Below are 20,374 nucleotides of genomic sequence, written 5' to 3'. Positions count from 1 at the left end.
TTTTTTTTCTCTGTGTTTGCTCACACTGAATACAGACAACACTAACTCTTACTCTGAATGCTATGTTCAGTGATACGTCCAACCACCTCCCAGTTCACCTCTGTTCTTTGCTCTTCAAGTATGTTTTCACGTATGATCATTCCATTTGCAGCTTTCAATTTATGTTGATGTTGGTTGACAAAACTCCAGCCTGCTCCCAGAAGGAACTGTTTGACATCTGGGGAAACGTGCTTAATTGATTTCTTGCGAAGAGTTAGATAAGTGGACCAGTGCAACTCTCATGTCTGTATCACAGACAGTGTAAAAGCTAGACTTAGCTAACATGACTTCATTCATTGGTTCCTAAAGTCTTAGGATCAGTTTTACGAATGTGTTGTGCCAGCACAAATTGGGTTTAGGCGTAAAAACAAAGGGTACTGTTGGCATTTACAAAGACATCACAGTGACAAGATTGCGTGCAAGAGGTGGGAACTATACTTGTTGCACATGTAGTTCTCAAGATGCAAAATATAGGGACACAAATATTTAACTCGAGTGCACAAAATTATGTATTAATGCTTGTGACATGCAAATTATTGCTAAGTGTGCAAAAAAAGCACATCTTATTTTTGGCTTGATATTGAAATCAACTGACTGCTCCTGGGTTTAGAGAGCAGCGCAACTTTTGTAAATCACCTGAACAACTAAGCACACCTATAAATGCTATTTGGGCATTGCGCTCATGAGCTACTTTAACCCATTTAGTTAATCTGGCCCTTGGTTTTCAAGCTTCGAGGTTGGTGTTCTCACCATCACAATATTGGTTTAAAAAAAAACCCACTAACAACCATATGACAAGAGGGGCAGGTCTCATTGTGAACCCGCTCGCTCACTGGCGAAAAAAACTTGTAAGTCATTGGCCAATAAGCACAATACTGATAGTCCCCCATTCTAAAACATAGTATAACCAATATGACCTGAAATGAACAACTCAGCCCATAATGTCATCAGGAAAGACTTTGCAAGCGCATAACAGCTAATGACTTAACTTGTTGGCCATTTTGGTCACACTGTAGGGTTACTGTTTACAAGAGGAAAACCTGGTAGCTGAGGTTTGATGTTGCTTTTGTTGAAGTTGCTTTTTCTCTCACGACCAATGGTTTCATGTCCTGTAGGTTCAACATCACTTTCGAGCATTGTGGGCTTCAAGTCACACGAGAAGCCAATGTAGGCTCTGTAGTCTTTTTGCAACCACAGCCATCTGGTGGCCTTCTGATAGAATGTAGCTTTAAAGCACTTCCACTGGCTTCTCAGACTCAGAGGATACATTCATGTGTTATCCTGCCTATGGTCTGAAAACGGTACCCAAACCTGGAACTACAAGCCAGTTAGCTTAGCATAAAGAACTAATAGCTAGCCTAACAACCTGGCTGGGTCTAAAGAAAATAAATTAAGCTTACTAGCACCTCTTAAGCTCCCTTTTAAATAGTAAATTTTGTGTTTTTAGTACTTGGAAAAATCAAAGGGTAAAAATGACATTTTTGCTCATTTTTCCTCTTTGCTAACTTTGCTAACTTTCTCGAGGTGCTGTCCACCAAACAAACATCCTAGATTTTTTTTATAATTCAGTAATTGATATAATACATACTATATAACTTCTATCATTAATTAATGTGCTTGTTGCCTGGCTAGCTCTTTTCTGGTCTATATGATAAGCTAATTAGCTGGTTTCAGCTAAGTATTTACCAGTGTGATAAAGTAGCAGTTCTCTCATCTTACTCTACACGCAAGATGACTAAGCACATGTCCCAAGACGTGAAACACTTCTTAAACGTTAAAGGAATTAATGACAGATTTTAAGACTTCATTAAAGGATCTTAAGGAAAATATTCAGACCAGTAGGTCTGTTTTCTCTGAAAGAGGTGGAGCATTTCTGAGGTTGAAGTAAGACCTCAAGCTAAAAACCTCTACATTGCCTTGAACTATTGCCTGACCTGTTATACTTGTGCTCTTTCCTCTTCACACCTCACTCTTTTTTTCTTCCTCCTTTCATCTTCCCCATTCCTTTTTCCCATGCCCCATTTTTTATACACTTCATATTCCTATCTCATTTCATTTCCCACTTGACGCCATCCTCACTCCTGTGTGCTTTCATGTATTCTTGTTATGTTTCACTACCTCTATCTTTCTGTTTTATATACCAATCTGTCTCTCTCTGCTCTCTCTCTTCCATCTCATTATTCTCTGCACCTATACGCCTTGCCCACTACTTCTGTTCTTTAGTACATAGTGTTTGAGGCTGGACACGAACCCCTCCGTGGCCCCCAGTCAGAGGAGAGCGTTTATCAGGTACAAAGACAAACATTGCCCCCCATTCTTCCTCCCTCTTCATACCCTGTGATAGATAATACAAACAGTACTAATATTATAACTTCGTAGCACATCTTAAAGAATTTTAAAAAATACCAAACTTTCATAAGTACACCAAGCTAATGTTCCTCAAGAGGAAATTCTGTAGTAAAATTTCATGCAAACAAAAGAAAAAACTTTCATGCTGAATATCGTTACACGTTGAGCACCAGCAGATCATGTTAAAGATGGTTACCTTGCAAACAATGATATCTACTAAATGGTAAAGGCTAACGCTGAAAAGTATCATAAAGATAATGAATAATGTTGAAAATCTCGAGGGCTGTAACTTTAAAGATGCTGGCATTAAAAAGGCATCAGCTTTACGTTCAAAAAATGATGTCAGAGTCAAGGTCAGTTGTTTAGTCTGAATAGTTCACCCACAGCCTGTATAACATTCTGCTTTTATATATCCAATACGATGACCTTTTGGTTTTAGACCATTTGAAGCTCCAACTAGGACTCCAGGGAGCTGTCATACGGTTTAATCCAACCTCCCAGCCTCCCTTCTCTTTCGCCCTCTCTTCTCTTCCTCCTCCTCTTTTTGCCTCTCTGTATCTTGCCTTCTTCTGAAGATGAAAGATGCAGAGAGAGTGAGAGATTAATCACTTGCCATGCCATTTGATCTCAGAGTGAAACAAGATCAATAGACTCGGGGAAAAAACGTAACCAAAAGTTAACCAGTCGAAGGAGCGTGGAGGAGCAGGGGGGGTGACAGATGAGTTTAAGAGCAACAGATAGTTTGGATAATTGTGAACGAAATAAACAGAACAGGCCAGAGCTCAGGAGGTCTTTTTCTTTATATATAGCCAGATAAACTAGTTGAGATGTGCTGTTGCCGATTAACAAATACTCACAAGCCCAGCACACACCTTTCTCAGGCACTGTTTGCAATCGATATTGATTTAAGTAGAATTGATTCGGTGGCGCTACTTTAAAATCTGCATAATCCTATTGCGCTAAACGATGAAAACGCATCTAAATAAATGGCCCAGATAGAAATTGATTCAGACATGTTTCAGCTCTTGTAAGTTCTTGTTCTTAAATACTCAGCCAAGAAAAAAAAAAGGTGTTGAATGTGACTTACGTTTGACTCGACCTCCAATCCAATGCAGGTCCCAACCAGTCAGCAGAAGGAAGGGATCTATGATGTCCCAAAACGCCATTTCATGACTGTAGGTGTTTTGGTTTTTTTTGAATTATTATTTACTTTTCCTATTTTTCTACTTGCAAACCTCTCCTTAAGATCCTCTTGAAGGAAGTGCCTTAAGCCACCATCCATTTCTAGTAATTTAATCTGCTGTTATCTAATGGTTGCAGTTATGAATTACAGCCGACAGGCTTTTAAAAACAAACTTCTCGAGACAAGGACGAGTCACACAGGGGTGTATGTGTGTGTCTGCGTCTGTTTTTTTCTGTGACAACAAAGCTACTGATCATGATAAGCATGCTTAAAGAATCGAAACTAATTGATTTCTCAACCAAAAGCAAGCATGTCAGCAATTTCAGACAACGTTAGAGGACGGGTCTCATAGCCGAAATCTGAATCATTGCACAATCTGATTCATGTCAAGACAAAGAGTCTGTTTGCTGGTCCCAGCTGACTGGTGCAGGGGGCTGATTAGATAAACAAAGGAGTGGCTGCTTCATCTTCCTCAGAGATCGAGGACGAGAGGTTTGTAGGTGGGGGTGGGTGTCGGGTTGAGCTGCATGAGGTGTAGTCACAGTTACATACAATCCAAGGCCGCCAAACACTCATAAAAGCTTTACTTTAACAAATAGCATCTGACCAGAGAACGGCATAAAAAAACAGAAATGCACTTTTGACCCCCATCCCCCTGCCATGTCATCTAACTGAAAATATATTTCATCTCATCTTGCTAGGCTTTATGAGTTCTTCACCGCCATGCAGTGACTACGCTGTTACATCTCTCAAGCCGCTTGTAAAGAATAAAAAACATTTATTCAAACCAATTTTGTCAAGCATTAACCCAGTAAGAACCTCCATGTAACCCCTGAAAACAGCTGCGGCAAAGTGCTCTTCTTCTCCTCCTTCTCCTCCTTCTCCTCGCTGTTTCTGTGCTTGTTGCTCAGCCTATCAGACAGATAAACTGTCCCAGCCCCTGTTGCTATCTCACCTGAACAGCCCATGCCAGTATATTAAGTAGCAGCGCTTCCATATCTCTAAGTGTTACTGCTTGTCTGTTCATTCAGTTGGAGCTTTCTGAGAGCCTTGAGCTCCCCTGATGTGTGTCGGTGCCGGCGGGCAGAGATCTCTGTGTACAGTGTTTACCTCGCTCCAAATTCTGACTCATTCTGTCCCCCTCGATGGTTTCGAAATGCAGTTACAATCGGTTATGTCCCAGCTTATCGGAGGAGGACATAAACGCCCTGTCCGCAGCAACGTGGATTGCTGTGATTCCTCCCCCTTTTCCTTTCTTTTGTTTGACCACGTTGTGTTTGTGTGTTTGTCTGTTTCTTTTACAGCATGTAAATCCTGTGTTTTTGTGCATTTTATGGTGAATCATTGTCTGCTTGTGCATGGCCCCCCCCTCCCCTCAGAGACATTTCACGCAACTTAGCCATCTCATAGTCTCTCCCATAGCTAGGTCTCCTCTCCTTTAAGTAGTGTGAGTGCAGGACAGAGGGGACTAGAGCAGGGGTCACATCTGCCTATAGGGTGAGGTGGCCTCATTGCCTCGGTCGGGTGGTTCCAGGAGCTTCTTCCTTCATTCATTTGATGATATAAACACAGTCCTCCCGTGTATGTGCTCACAGAGGGAAATCAGCATGATAAAGCAGCCCGAGCTCTCATGGGAGGGGTGGGAGTGGGGGGGCTCTTGATTGGCACACATAAGAATATCTAATCAGAGTCTGCTTTACAGGGCTGAATAGCCTTTTACCCACTCAATTATAGCGAGCTACGAAAGATTCATTTTAGATCCATTTTCTGATAATGAATCGAGGGGACAGTTGTTTCTTGCCATCCGCGGCACAAACTGCCTTTGTGAGTAACATTCACTTCCCCGCACCTACCCACCCATGCAACCACCGTACCCTATCCGGAGATGAATTTAAGGCTTCATGGTTGTGCAAGTCTCATTTGCGTGATGTATCACTGGCCTTTGTCTTTCTCTCTCCCTCATCCCTCGGTTCGACTGACAGAATATCAACCACTTTGATCTTTTCGGCGACATGTCAACTCCTCCTTCGGTGAGTACTATAACTCAAACCCTCTTTTTTTTAGCTCCAACATGTAATGTCACTTCATTTCATTAGGTTATTCACTGAGATCTAAATGACCTGAATATGTGGCAGACACTGCAGCCAAAGATATTGTGACTTTTAGGTGACTTTGATAGCACGGTGACATCTGTGTGTGTGTGTGTGTGTGTATGCATTTCCTCCCAGATGCCCCCATCACCTGCCAACACGCTGGACCCTAGCAGGAGCAGCCGCCAGCAGCAACACACTCCTGCTGAGCTGTATGCCCCCTTCAGCCCCACCTCTGTGCCGTCAGGTATCCATACCCAGGCTGAAACGCTTCCTCGTTTTCCACAATGCGAGAAAAAATAAAGAACGCCGGTGGCGACGCGGCTCTTTGATGTTCGGTTCATGAAAAATCTTGCCAAGATTTAGCAGCGAGTGAATTTAAGGACCACACACAGAGATGCAGTTTAATTGGGCTGTAAACCTGTGAAGAGATACAGCAAAGTGGTGTTACTTGAAGGACCACTACAGTGATTTTGCATACTTTACTGAAACAACTGGCATTGTAAAAAACTGAAGAAAAAAAGATATATCGTTTAAAACAGCAGCTCGCTGAAGAGCAACATCCTTTCAGATGCAAGAAACAGCAACCTTCACAATCATTCTTTTCACAGTGTGTCTGTCTAAGATAACAGCCCTTATAATATGAAGTCTGCAGGCCTCATGCAGGAACATTGTTGTAGTTCTTATATATATACTACATGTGCAGCACTGGTTTCCAACTGGATTGTACATTGCTTGTTAAGCAACCTCTGTATGTTCCCTAATATACATTTATAGCCAGCCATCTGTCTGATTTTGACTTGGTTTCATTCACAGTAAGATTTAAAGAGTAATTTAAGTCATTCTGATGACTTGGAGCACTACAGCAGCAAATCATTTTCAAACAAGTTTGTGACTGTACTATCACAAATAATAGCATAAATGCGACAAAAATATGATTTGGAAAGATTATAGTGTCAAAATGAGGTCGACAAGAAAAGTCCCTGTGCTGAATCTAAGACTGTAAAAAACAATGATCTCCTCAAGTGCATTTCTTCTGCTCTTATGTTCAGAATTAAATAGCTCATTTTAAAGATTAGAAGTATTTATAGATGAGTATCTGTCATTTTAATAATGTGCACTGAATTGGTAACCACGGAGACCTTTAATCGCTTCCTTTTCTTTTCTTTGTCACTCTTGTTCCTGTTTCAGGTTATATGACCATGGGTCCTGTGCAGGCAGCACAGTGGGCTCAGCAGCCATTTCCCGCCCAGGCTCAGACTCTGGCCTTCCCTGTGCAGGCACCTCTGCAGGTGGCTCAGGTCCTCCCCAGTGGTCAGCCGGTCATCTGGAGCCAGGCCAACATTTTCCCTGCTACACAGCAGCAGTGGGCAGCTATGGCAGCCTACATGCCGGCCCAGACAGTGGGCGTGGGGGGCCACGCCATCCCGGCCGCCATGCTCCAGGGCTTAGTACCCATAACCACAATGTGCCCCCAGGCCTGCGACCTATCAGCCCCGTCCTCGGCCATCACCAGCCCCCAGCATACGGCCGACCCCACCCTGCTCCAGAAGCAGCTCAGCCTGGGTAAAGAAGGCCTCGACTCAGATGCAGGTGAGGGTCCTTCCACATCGGGAGCAGCTGTATCAGTAGAACCTGGTGGTGTATCAGCAGGGGTGAGCAGGTGCGGCACCCCAGGCCTCATGAGTGTACCGGACACACTGGCCTGCAGTCAGCTCCTGCCACCTCCAGCTGCTGCGACCCAGGAAGAAGAAGGGAGCTGTAGCGACCTTGATCTCTCTAGGATGACTCTGAGTCCCGGTACATCGACTTCACCGTCTACTGAGTCTCGTAAGTGTTTTTTATTATTTACCTTCTACATAATTACTCAAACCAGTATCTGTGCCACTTTATTTTACTAGCTCAAGGCATTTTTTCATCTTCTGGACCCCCTTTTGAAAAAGGTCAACACTTTGGACAACAGTGGGCTTACAAATGTTTGATTTAGTTCTGTGCAGATATTCCTTCATAGAGAATGACTGAATTGAAGTATTTTCTAAATCCACCAGGCATGTGAAATGTTTTTAATCATTTATATTATAGTAACAACTATATGTACTACCTTAAAATAAGTTACATGCATATAGTTTTAATACATGTAATTTTAAAAAACTGGCTGCAACCACTTGGCTAACATTAGCTAAGGACTTATCAATCGCAAGTCATTAATCAATGAAAATACCATATATAATTGTACATTTTGTAACATAGTATGACCAAAATTTACAAAACACTTGTTTTATATTCACTGTGGTACAAATCAACACCCAGGCTAATTAGCAATTAGCTACTTAATTAGCTAATTAATTAGCAATTAGCAACTGGGCTAATGAGCAAATGTTAGCACAGACATTAGCATTCACCTCAATTTTATATAGCCTACATAATGTCACGAAACTACTAGCGTCTGTACATCTTGCCTTGTGTCTTTACAGCTTTAACCAAAAAACTGTTAACCTTAAGAAAATGAAGAGGGTTGTCCTTTGTTTTATAGAATGTCAAGTACATTAGATAAAAAGGATAGGTGATGACAAGCAATAAAGGTCATAGTTTTAAACTTACTGCTTCCCTATAAGCACATCCATGCTACCAGCCACGATGCCAGAATACTCACAGAGCAGATTAGCACAAAATCCATCTATAAGTCCTTTTACTGTGTTCTGTAAATATTTTTCGTTCAACTTTATGATTATGTTCTTTTCCTTAGCATCCACTCCAGCCCCACAGCAGAGCTCATCTTCAGACTGCCCCCCTTCCCAAGGCAGTGACCCACCCACAGATCACTCCCCTGTTGACCCTGAGGGCAACTCCAGCAACGCTAAGGAGGAACAATTGGTGAGGACGGCCCCTCTGGGGGTCATGTCAGTCATTTAGATTCATAGATTTTTCATAGAACAGCTGACTAGCATGATGCTACAATCCATTACTGCCACATGGGTGACCTGTTCTCAATTATGTAACATGTAATTACGCAGATTAGAATGTCGTGATTATTATGGCCAAATTCGATGGGAGTTTAACCTTTTTTCAAGAAAAATGTCAAGTCAATTAAACACGAAAGGTCAAAAATGATTTAAGTGCTTTGATTAGATCATGTATAATAAGGCAGCATTTCAAGGTAATTAAACTCGATGTCACTTTCCTAAATGTTTTCCTGTTTTTCGGGAAATGCAGGAGGTTTAACAAGCTGAGGATCGCCTGATCTTGACAAACACGTCACGTCTAAAGGAGAAATTTTATTGTGTTTTCTCTCTCAGGGCTCTGCCGTTGTGCCCAGCGAAGCTGCTGATCCTCCACAGGATCAGACATGTCCACAGGAAGACAGCTAGAGAACATCAGACAGTGAGTGGGTATTTCATGGTTTCCTTCTTTCTCTGATTTTCTCAGTTAAATATCAGCTGTCTTCACATTGTTGCATTTGGGTCCTCTCTCCCCAGCTCCTTTCATCCTCCTCTTCTCTCTCTCTGTCTCTTTTATTATCCTTGTATTTTCACCTGTCAGTATATCTCCTTTTTCCGTGTGAATGAGTGGCCAGTTGAGAAAGGGCCTTGGTTTAAATTCTGTTTCTGTCCTCCAGCTCTCTGCGGTGTCCCAGAAATAAGGAAGGCACAATGTTGCCACCTTGTGACGAAAGTTGTAACAGCACTAGTGCTACTAAGTAATTTTGAAATATTTGCTGTTTGTCTTTTAGGGTGATGGAAGCTCTAAAGGCCGAAACATGAGCTCACGAGAAAAAGAAGAAAAGAGAGATGAGCGACTGTGAGCAGCAGCATCTCACAGCCTGAAACACAGACTGCTGGGTTTTTTTTTTTTAACCTTTAAAGGATGTTTTGGCAGTTATGTAATAGCTGGCTATCCTAGGATCTGCTTTCCTCCAGAGGCCGCTTACTGTACTGTACTGTACTCCAGACTTTGGCTTCATCGTCCAATCAATTGACCTTTCAACCAGGAAGTGACCTTTTATCTTTGACCGAAACTGACAACAGGAGGTGATTGCGTCCTCCTGTTCTGGATTAATGAGTTTATATCTCCAATGATATAAAAGACAAAAGAAAAAAAACAACATGGTTACACTGATGATGCAAATTATTTTTTGGAAAAGAGAGAGGAGCAGCGTCCTACTGGATGCGGTTGACCTTCAAGTTCGTCAGCTGCCACCAGCAAACACTGTGCACAGCAGGAAGATTTGCCAAATGTTCTCATAGCGTCGCTCCACCGACTCAGCCATTTGCATGAACAGACCTAACGTGGGTTCAGCGGACTCGGCTGTGAGCAGAGCTGATCGCCGCAGCTTCCTTCTAGGCCTGCTACAAATTTTAAAAAAAAGAAAGGTTATTTCATTTTTGTTTTTGTTTTATAAGCTGTGAATTCTCGGTTGATGACGCTGAGTCACTGCAGATATCCACATGACTCTGAGGCATCAGCGTGGAAATCAAAATTTGCCAAACATCTATTTTGTAAATAAGAATCTTCCCACTCCCCCACACCCGAGCCTCTGTGCCATAAGATAGCTCTCTGCCTCTTGGATGCCAACTACCTGTGTTTCTCTCAAACAATGCCCTACCAGCACCTCCTTCTTCTTTTTTTTCTTTTTTTTTGACATCTGGACATTTGTTTCGCCTTTTTCTTTTCTTTTTTAAATTTCAAAAACTGTCTTCTGTTCAGTTAGTGAGAAATGAACTGTGAATCTGTGTTACATTGTCATTAAAAATACAATTTAAAAAAAACCTACTGGACCCAGTTTTTGCTCATTTTGAACTTGAAAAATGACACGAGCGACGGGGCCGAAACGACAACCGCTTTTTTTTTTGTTGTAGTGATAGGACGCTTTGCTTTTTAGATATTTGACATTTCCAACTGAGGTCACGTTGTTTACACTTCGCCTGTCATCTAACCGTATCTCTGGTTTAATAGGCGAGCAGAATCAACTCATCCTGCACTGACGTGGCTCGATCACGCCAAGCTCGGAGACGGTCGATAGCGTTTCGATGCCTTATCAGGTTTCTTTTTATCGTCTTTTATCGTTTTCTTTTTCATTTGTCGGTGTATACAGTAAGCAGGTCATTGTTGTGACAAAGCACTTAGGCATACTGTAGGTCTGCTCCACTGAAGTAAGATGGTTGAAAAGACAGGCAACTTTATATAATATGAACAATAGAGATATCACTATTAACTGCTAGACTTACAAAAACAAATGGTAACTGTACCCCTGCTTGTGTGAGAAAAATGAGAAATAGTCCCAAAATATTTTGTAAATTTTATTTATGGAATTAAGAATTGTCATGAAAAAGGAAAAAAAAGGACTTTTGTACGTCTATGACTTCCCCCATACACTGTACCCATGCCACTGTTCAGTCACAAATAAAATACCATGTGATTCCCACCTTTGCCATTGCTGTTTTTTTATTAGTGTGTGTGTGTATGAAAAATTACATCTCCAGACTTTTACAGATTCATCCACATGAATTTTAGAGGGGAAAACCCTTTGCTGAAACTGCAAAAAACTCATTGTCATCTGCTTTTTCGAAAAGTGGTGACTCTTTTAGTGACAAATCAAAAAGTTGCTATTGTGCAATTTGGTGTATCCTAGTTGTTTCCCTTTGTTAATAATGGCTTCCTGACAGCCACTGAGGCCGTTTCTGATTTAAATTCAGTGAACAGTAAATAGATCAGCTGAAGATTCAGATGCGTCTGTTAGGACCTGTGTCGGGTCTTTCCTGGATTTTTCCCCCAGCGTGACTTTCAGATACTGTTTATCACTTTCTTCTGTCTTCTATTTGTCCAGTTTCCTCAAATTTGTGAATGACACACTGCACACCATGCTAAGCTAAGATGTGCCATTTTTTGCTGCTCCTTATTGGTGCAAAAGTATGTCTGTAAAACTGTACTTTGGCATTTTTCATAGATGCAACTAAAGAAATGAGAACAAAATATCATTTAGATGCATTGATTATTGGTTATGTGTAGACACAACACTGGTTTTATTCCTTGTTAGGTGCTTTCTAATGCTTGAAATATCCATAGGTCAGTCTTAAGTGGTTTAACAACAACAACAACGACAACAAAGCCCCTCGTGTGAAAATGATCAGGTACATAGACAGGACTGAAAATAAGTGGAAAAGTAACCAATGTAAGAAAATGTCTAAAGACACAATGTAATTTGCTAGGTTCTGTTATTCTAGCCCAGTTTGAATGAGTAATAGGTCAGTGTTAGTGGCTCAACAAACAAACATTCCTGTAAAAATGGCCAGAAACATGGACTGGACTGAAAATGAGGAGAAAGAAAAAGAACTTTGAAAGACCTTTGGAAAGCCTGGAAAACTATCGCTCAAGACCACTTTAAAACATTACAACAAAGTCTGGCTCCTTCAAAACAAAATAGAAAGAAATTCGGGGTGGCTCAAGACTTTTGCACAGGAGTGTATATACTTTAGTACTGTACTTAAATGTCTGCATATGACTTAGCTTCTACCACTACTATCTTTACAAAGCAGAAGCCAAAATTTTGAGCGTATAACATGACAAAGCAGCCGTTGCAGACTGTGAGTAATGGCAGTTTCATTACTTTCACTGCTTTTCACGAAGTACAGCTGACTCCTGTGGTTGTGTCATTCTGTGAAATCCCACAAACCAGTCAAGATAAATAAAGCTTAAAGGTCACACGTAGGGAAACATGATTCAAATGACTTTGCTGGAATTTTCTTCATTACAAACTCTTGATATTTCATCACTGGCATATTTTAATGTGTTTGAATAGGAAATACTTTATAGGCATCCAGAGTCATTGATTCCTACAGATTATACAGACTAAGGTTTATGAAAACTAAAAATACATCCATATATTTTGGGTTGACCTAACCTGCAAGCTCTGCAAATTCTATAATGTTTAAGTAAACTTGAGGTATGTGTCCCAGCCACACAGACAACACCATAACACTGGCTTTGTGGCCCTGAATGCCTGCAGTATTCTGACTCCAGCTCCACGTCTGACTTTAATGGCAGCAGTGAGTTCATATACAGTCCATTATTGATCAGGCTGTGTTTACATAGAGAGCAGAGTGTCTTCTCCTCATTCACAGTCAGTCACAACACACAAACATGCTTTCTATGGTGATACAGAGCAGTGCAATCAATTTGCACAGCTGTCTGCTCCACGTTACTTTGAGCTTGGTGCTGCTAAGGTAGGAGATTTATTTTTTTAACTGCAATGAATTGATAAGCTTACTTTTCATTTGCTGAGTAGATTCAACTGGGATTAATTGTCGTAACTATTTATCTGTCAAAGACCAGCTGGCAAACTAGTAGGTTTAGAAGCACCTCATTTGACACTTAAATCTGTATTCCTTTCACAAGCTATTATATTTTGATTAGATGCTTTTGAAAAAAACACATGACCTTTGCTCCCAGTGCCGCATTGCTCTATTTGTTTTGATGTGGGTTTTTAATCTGCATGTAACAGTAATGTTGCAGTGGCCACAGGAAGCAATGAAGACCCTAGCAGTCGTCAAGCCCGGTCAGTGGGTGACCCAGTGGTAATTCACCCAGTGGATTGCATTTTGTCAGAGTGGAGCGCATGGTCACGTTGTGACATCTGTCAAAAGAGGAAAGTAAGTATAATGGCTATGAGATGTTAGTTAAATCAGCAAGAACATACGGAGAAATCTGCAGAAATATGACTGGATCTCATCAGACAATCTGATTCATGCAGCTGTGCATCAGCAAAGCGTGTGCTGCCTCACAAAGCAGCCGGTCAGCTGCTTTGTGAGGCAGCACACGCTTTGCTGAATCAGAGGCTTTGTAAAGATAGTCAACTGACTAATACAAGCAGAAGTTTAGTCTGAATGCTTTAATAAAAAATTAGAAAGAAATACAGTCATTGTTAGTCCAAGAATGTGGAACAGCCTCTGATTCAGCCTCATGTGAATTTACCCCCAACAATGGTTGGTCATTGGTTATACTGTAGACTGCTTTACAGATAGGGCAAACAAAAAGAGGTATTAAAGACTTTTTTTAAAATAATTTTTTGGAAAGTAGATGAGCAGAGCGGTTCAAGTCTGAACCATGATTATGAAGCTTCAGGCAGCAGTCGGCTAATAGTAGATCACCTACAGTGGAAACAGCTTGCCTGTTTCAGTCCACATGTAGAATTTGCCTAGAAGACCTGTATATTTTTTAAAAATCTGCTAAATTATGCTAAATATAAATATAAAATGCTAAAGTCATGATGCATTCTCAATCATCCAGGAAAGTAAATCTCCAAAAGTTGATTCTGTTCATCTGGACGTAGCGTTTTGTGGGAGAAACGTTTCTGTGAATGGTACTCATGGCCATTGATCAGTGGTCTTTTGATCAGTGGGTTTTGGTCAGTGGTTGTTGATCAATGGTCATGAGAATTTGCATAATTATGATTAAGGAACTGACCTCCCAGCCCATTGTTCCTTCAGTGGGCTGGTTTTAGTCATTATGCAAATGTACTGTTTATAAGATTTGGGGAAACCTGCAGTCAGCTGAGACTGAAGAAGTCACTTGGATGAGTGACGAAACGTTTCTCCCACAAAACGCTACGTCCAGATGAACAGAATCAACTTTGGGAGATATAAAATGCTAAATTAGCCTGCGAACTATCTTAGCAGGGTTTCAATGGGAATTTTTGGCAAAAGGCAAATAAAATCTACTTCCTAAAATATCAAAAGTTAAAACAAAATCTTTCATCTCAAACTCAGAAATCAAGCAATACTATTTTTAGTTGAACTAACCCACAGAATTTCTAGCCAGATAAACTTCTTAAATCAAATGTTACATTTCCACAGTCAGATTAGCTTAATTTAGCTTAGCTTAGACTGGATGAATCATTCCTATGGGGCTAGGATTGAGAGCTAAATCTGGAGCATTCTACATTTTGACACTTGTGACCTGTTTTTGTGAAAGCTGAGAGCTCAGTGTCTGGTGAAGGACTCGGCTGATATACTTCAGTGCTCTATTTTATCCACTTTACAAGTAAAGGGATTAATAACCTTGACATGACAAAGTGGAAAGAGCCCGCTAATGTGATTTCAGCTGATAGCTCCCCGGGAGCAGTTTTCAGGCCACCGTTATTGGATACTGACAAAATCTCTTGTGTTTCTGTGACCCGCAACATCACAGTATCGCTATGCTAAAGTGGAGCAGCCTTCTCAGTTTGGAGGGGAACAGTGCAATTCCCATGCCAGGGAGGAGGAGGCCTGTAATGTTCCAGCCCGCTACACTTGTGACAGTGTTCCTCTCTGTGAGGGCTTCCTCTGCACCCAAACAGGTAACTCCAACACTAGTCGGAATAGAAACCACACAGCAGTAGTTTTTCAGTGTTTAAGAATTCACATTGCATGGACGGTACTGTTATGTGTTTGATATAATCAAGTCTTCTTTCCAGTCAGAAAATTTCAAATTATCTAGAAATTTTACTTTTACTGGGTTCAGCCACTATATAATCTTAAATTATCTAATTTTAAAGACAATTTTTGACTGTCCAACCTAGATACAACTTAAATTTTACTGATTGATCTGTTTTCTGAGTGACCAGAAGAACGAGATTGCAGCACAAATGAGCATCCTCCAAAGGGTGACAGAGGTTGAAATAGACCGGCTAGTCCTCCACCATGCAAGGAGCCAGTTGAGGTGGTTGAGACATCTGACCAGGATGCCTCCTGAGTGCCTCCTAGGTGAGGTGTTCTGGGAAGAGGCCCCAGGGAAGACCCAGGATTCACTGGAGAGATTACATTTTGGGAATAAGTTGTGACTTTCTGGAGTGAAGATTCTTTATTTGGAACAGAGTCCAACTTGCTTTATTCCCTAAGCTTAGCAAACTGATGACCGCCACTTGACACTGAGACGTGTTGAGAATCAAATCAACTCTTCATTTAATTCTTATCTAACTCTTCACTTGAAAGTAGAGATCCACTTTTGAAACAAATTTTTTGATTTTATGTTACAGATAATTTTGCAAAATGGATCCAGTTCTGCAAACATACTTATTCTGCACACTGCCTGTCTGGAAAGAAGTCATGGTTAAACGCCATATATTCCTCTACTCTCTGTCAGGTCGCTGTATTCCTAGAACTCTGCAGTGTAATGGGGAGGATGACTGTGGGGACATGTCAGATGAAGATGGCTGCAGGAAGGTTCCCAAGCCCTGCAGGCAGGAGGCTGAGGAGTACTGGGGAATCGAAAACCTTGCCAAAGGGTGAGCTATGTTTCCACTAGTCTGTCTCTTGTGCGAGTCCAAATTATTGTTATTATTTGTGTTTTATGTACTTTTTATCTACCCAAGCATGCTACTCTTCTAAATCCAATCCATACACAGTTAGAATTATTGCTCTTCTTTCAGAATAAACATCTTGAACAGTAACCTGGAAGGAGTGGTGCTTGATAACAGATACTATGCAGGCAGCTGCCTGCCCCACTACATCCAGGATGTCAGATTCAGGAAGCCCTACAACTTACAACAGTATACCTTTCAGGTGAAAAAAGCAGACAAACACACTTCTGCCCAGTATTGTGGTCTAGTATTCATAAACAAATTCATTTATTAACGGTTTATTGAAGTTTTAAAACAAAATTGTTACAAAAGTTTTTATCCTTCCTTTTGCTATGCCATTGTTATATCACTGCAGTATCATCTGTGTTCAAAGTACTCTTAATATGACTATTTTTAAGTTTTTGTTATTTTTGGAACATTTAAAGAAACAGACATGTTTCTTTAAATGTTGGGGTGATTATAAATAAACCGTTGCTCACACAAAACACTTAATTCAGACTATATCTCACATTATCATCATGCTGTAGACCCATAAAAACAAAAATTGTCCCATTTTTCTGTTACAGGCTCTGTTTTGCTGCTCAGTCTTCCCAGCATTTTGTCACAAGCTGCATTTTCAGTCATTCTCTCCTTCCACCTTTTCAGGGATGGGGTCCGAGGCTCTCTCCAAAGTGTTAAAATAAGACGAACACAGGTCACAAGCCCAGTGTTTAACACTGAAGCCTGCTTTTTCTAGCTCTGGCACTTCGCCTCTGTTCCCCAACAGGCACAGTATTGGTGATCTAGGAAACTTACATTTCACCCAGCCCTCCATATATTTAAAACGTTTTCCCAAATTGGGGAGACCAGTGGACATTCCCACATAGCATGCACTAGCTTACCCTTTGCTTTTTGGCACTTCCAACACAAGTCATCTTTACTAATTTTATAAAGTCTCATCTGTGTGTAATAGTACCTGTTGAGAATTTTATATTGGATAAATTTACCTCTAGCTTCCCTGATTTAAAACCCATTTTCAGAGATGATTGAATCCCATGTTCCCTTATCAAAGGAACAATCCAGATCTTTTTGTAAGTAAGTAAAAGGAAATTCTCTATAAGATTTTTCTCCTGAGGAGCTTTATTTTATCTTTCAAACAATCTCTAATTTGCAAATATTGCCAGAAATGGCCGGCTCCTTCCAAATTGAACTTTACCGTCAGATCGTTAAAAGACATGAGCGTGTTCTCTTCATTTAAATCACTTTTTTGTGCCATTGTGGCCAGTATATTGTTTGTTTACCTTTTTTAATTTTGGGGTTGTGCCACAGGGGTGCATATTTTTGAAAGTATGGGGACAGATTAAATCTCTTGTGAACCTCTTGCCACACCATTTTTGAAAACTTTAAAATAGGGTTTTCTACTCTTGTCTTGTTTTTGAGCTAACACCTCAATGGGGGTGAACAGAAAGGCCAGTTCACACCTAATATGACTAATTAACCATTAACATTTAGTTTTCACACATAACATTTAAATGTTTTTGGTTATTTTGTCCACAGACGAGAGGCTCCTATGATTTTAGCCTGCAGGCTTTTGAGTCCTACTCTGACTACATGGACTACACCATGAAGGAGCGCATGAGCAAAACCGTTGTTTCCTTCGGCTTTGGCATTCCAGGAATTGTCGAGTTTGGCTTCAACTACAATGATAACAAATACAGCAAGTCAGTTAAGAAACTTCGCAGTGCCTCTGGGAAGGTGAGGTGTCATGTTTTGGGGTTTGTTTTTTTTTAATGCGTGCAGATCTCTTTACGTTACCTTGAACTTCTCACTCTATTGTCAAATATCCACATATCCAAAGTGTGTGTTGTATTCTTAACACAGTAGGCACTGTGGTAACTTTGACCTGCATTCTCTGATGCCCAGACAAACAGCTTTGTGAGGGCCAAGGCAGAGCTGGAGTTGGCCCAGTACATGCTGAAGACGGATGATTTAATGCTACACCCCGAGTTTCTGCGGCGCCTACGCTCCCTGCCGCAGGCTTATGATTATGGGGAATACAGGCAGATTTACAGGGACTATGGCACCCACTATGTCACCGAGGCTGCCCTCGGAGGAGACTATGAGCACACCATTATTTTGGACAAAGAGAAGCTTGCAAAGACAGGTAGGAGTCCTCAAGAAGCTTTAGTTAGGCATGCTCAGTCAGTTGTTTCCATATTTAGATGACATGACAAGAAATCCTAGACCGTTATTTTGATCAGATCATGAAATTCCTAGAAATGAGTTGTCAACACTTTAAGACTGTTTGAACTAGTCTTTGCTTTGAAATAAACGGTCTCTGAGGGGTTTTTTTCTCTTTATCCCAGAATATTCTTTAGAAGACTACAAGAACTGCGTACAGGCAGGTTTAAAGGTTGGCGCAAACATATTCGGTGTCTATGTATCAGTGGGGTTTCATGGGGGATCCTGTGATGGCCTGCTGAACGAGATGGGAGGTGGGGTCTCCTGTTTGATCATAGTTCTGTCAGTCTGTCTTACATTGAGCAAATAAGCTTAAGTAAGTAATTTGTCTCTTTCCAGAGGAGAAAGGGACTGAGAGTGAGGTGGAAGACTTTGTTGCTATTGTAAGAGGTGGAAGTAGCGAATCCATCTCTGCTTTGTTGTCCAAGAAGCTTCCCACCCCTGAACTAATGAGGCTATGGGGTGAAGGTGTGCGGTTCAACCCTGACTTCATTCGCCAAACGGTGAGTTCAGTTCATTTCAGTTCAATTAAATTTTATTTATATAGCACCAAATCACAGTAACAGATGCCTCAATGTGCTTTCTGTTGTAAGGGGAAGATACTAAAATAACACAGAGAAAACAACAACAATCAGATGAACTTCTATTAGCAAGGAAGAGCCAGGCTCAGGAAGAGCAGCCAGCCTGGGAACCCCCCAGCAGCCTAGGCCTATTGCAGTTTTTCTGTCTATTGCTTCTATTTTGGCTGTGTTACATGCTGGAGTCCCACACATAATACTCTACAATTGGTGTGTTTGTTTTCTCCTATATTTTTTTTTTTTACATAAATGCAGTAAATACTTCATTTTGTTCATTTTTTAAAATACTTCTCAGCTTCAGCTCAAAAATGTGAGGGAATTATCCACACGGCATCTGACCTCATTAATTGATGCATGACAAGCACTGGCACAATCACACAGAGGCAAAGTACAAACTGAGCTGATCAATGGCAAGAGCAAACACAAAATGATGCCAAATAGCAAGTGTGCCAAAGACAAATAGGCTGCCTTGCTGCAGCACAGTCAGGTTTCAGCACTTGTGGAGCTTCCCAGTAAGCTCAATACAAAAAAAGGAGAGAATTTTATTTGGACAGTAAAAAGATCCTGGATTTAAAACAGTATTTATGTCTTATTAGACACGGCCACTCTATGAGCTGGTGACCTCCAGAGACTTTTCCCATCATGCTATCCTGAAAAGAAACCTGAAGAGAGCCCTGTCAGAGTACCTGGCAGAGGCTAGTCCGTGCCGGTGTGCTCCCTGTCGCAACAATGGAGTGGCTGTTCTGAAAGGTAACCCAGAGGATAGTTGTTGTTGTTCAGCAACAACTATTAACATGGAGTGATTCCTTTGTTCCATCTCCATCATTTATTCACAGAAAGCTCAGTACACTACTTTTTTATCATAAGCTACTTATGATAGCTTTACTTTGATTTAATAAGAATGTGTCTTTCATCAAAGACTCAAGAAGTAATTGCAACATATCTCATTGCAATCCCATTTTTCTAGTGTTTTGTTTAAGTTTCAGCTGGAACGCAATCTAAATGTGATATCTGGTGACGATTATAGTGATGGCAAATAGTGACAGTGAAGGAAATATCTTTTTTCCTTCTTAACAGGTACAAAGTGTGACTGTGTGTGTCCTGTTGGCTATACTGGAAGAGCCTGTGAGATCACTAATAGGAAAAAAGGTTAAGACAACTTTAAAAAGAACAACAATAATAATAATCTGGTAACAGTGTTGTATTTGTTTTATTTATGTCCACTAATTGTGCTGACACACTGACATGAGGTATGGTATGATCCATTCTGACAGAAATAGCCATTGATGGTAACTGGAGCTGCTGGGGTGCGTGGTCATCCTGCAGTGGAGGGCAGAAGACAAGGAGTCGACAGTGCAACAACCCTCTACCCAGCAATGGAGGCATGGCATGCACAGGACTGCAGCAAGAGTCTACTGCCTGCTTTTAAAATCCCCTGTCAAAGATGCCCTAAAGATTTATAAAAGAGATGTTCAGTGTCTGGTACATTTGTCTTGTATTTGACTGTCCAGTGTGACATGATGATTCTCCTTGACAATGCTTCATCTCCTTATGCAAGTATTAAAAAAAATGTTAACCCCAA

At 40.9% G+C, this 20,374-nt stretch overlaps 2 protein-coding genes across 5 annotated transcripts in view; both read left to right on the top strand.

Annotated features, from left to right (window-relative positions):
• Positions 1–11,083, top strand: part of dab1b (DAB adaptor protein 1b) — a 48,973-nt gene extending 37,890 nt beyond the window's left edge. For 2 of the 4 annotated variants that reach the window (XM_019347443.2, XM_019347445.2), the window contains exons 8-15: positions 2,263–2,328; positions 3,504–3,563; positions 5,554–5,601; positions 5,800–5,908; positions 6,853–7,491; positions 8,408–8,535; positions 8,958–9,046; positions 9,392–11,083. In XM_019347443.2, coding sequence (XP_019202988.1) covers positions 2,263–2,328; positions 3,504–3,563; positions 5,554–5,601; positions 5,800–5,908; positions 6,853–7,491; positions 8,408–8,535; positions 8,958–9,029 — 1,122 coding nt within the window. In that variant the 3' untranslated portion in view covers positions 9,030–9,046; positions 9,392–11,083. The remainder of the gene's footprint in view (positions 1–2,262; positions 2,329–3,503; positions 3,564–5,553; positions 5,602–5,799; positions 5,909–6,852; positions 7,492–8,407; positions 8,536–8,957; positions 9,047–9,391) is intronic. The other 2 variants (XM_019347444.2, XM_019347446.2) reach the window with 2 other exon arrangements.
• A 1,705-nt stretch (positions 11,084–12,788) lies between these two features.
• On the top strand, positions 12,789–20,374 carry c8b (complement component 8, beta polypeptide). Its single transcript, NM_001282898.1, is given in 12 exon segments — positions 12,789–12,881; positions 13,160–13,307; positions 14,845–14,992; positions 15,778–15,919; positions 16,064–16,196; positions 17,531–17,728; positions 17,897–18,137; positions 18,340–18,468; positions 18,554–18,717; positions 19,389–19,542; positions 19,870–19,941; positions 20,067–20,374. Coding segments are annotated over 12 exon segments (1,767 nt in total). The 5' UTR covers positions 12,789–12,798; the 3' UTR covers positions 20,222–20,374.

The sequence above is a fragment of the Oreochromis niloticus genome, linkage group LG18, assembly GCF_001858045.2.
Source record: "Oreochromis niloticus isolate F11D_XX linkage group LG18, O_niloticus_UMD_NMBU, whole genome shotgun sequence".
NCBI classification, from domain to species: Eukaryota; Metazoa; Chordata; class Actinopteri; order Cichliformes; family Cichlidae; genus Oreochromis; species Oreochromis niloticus.
Note: the sequence above shows the minus strand (reverse complement) of the source record. Positions and strands in the feature narration are given on the sequence as shown.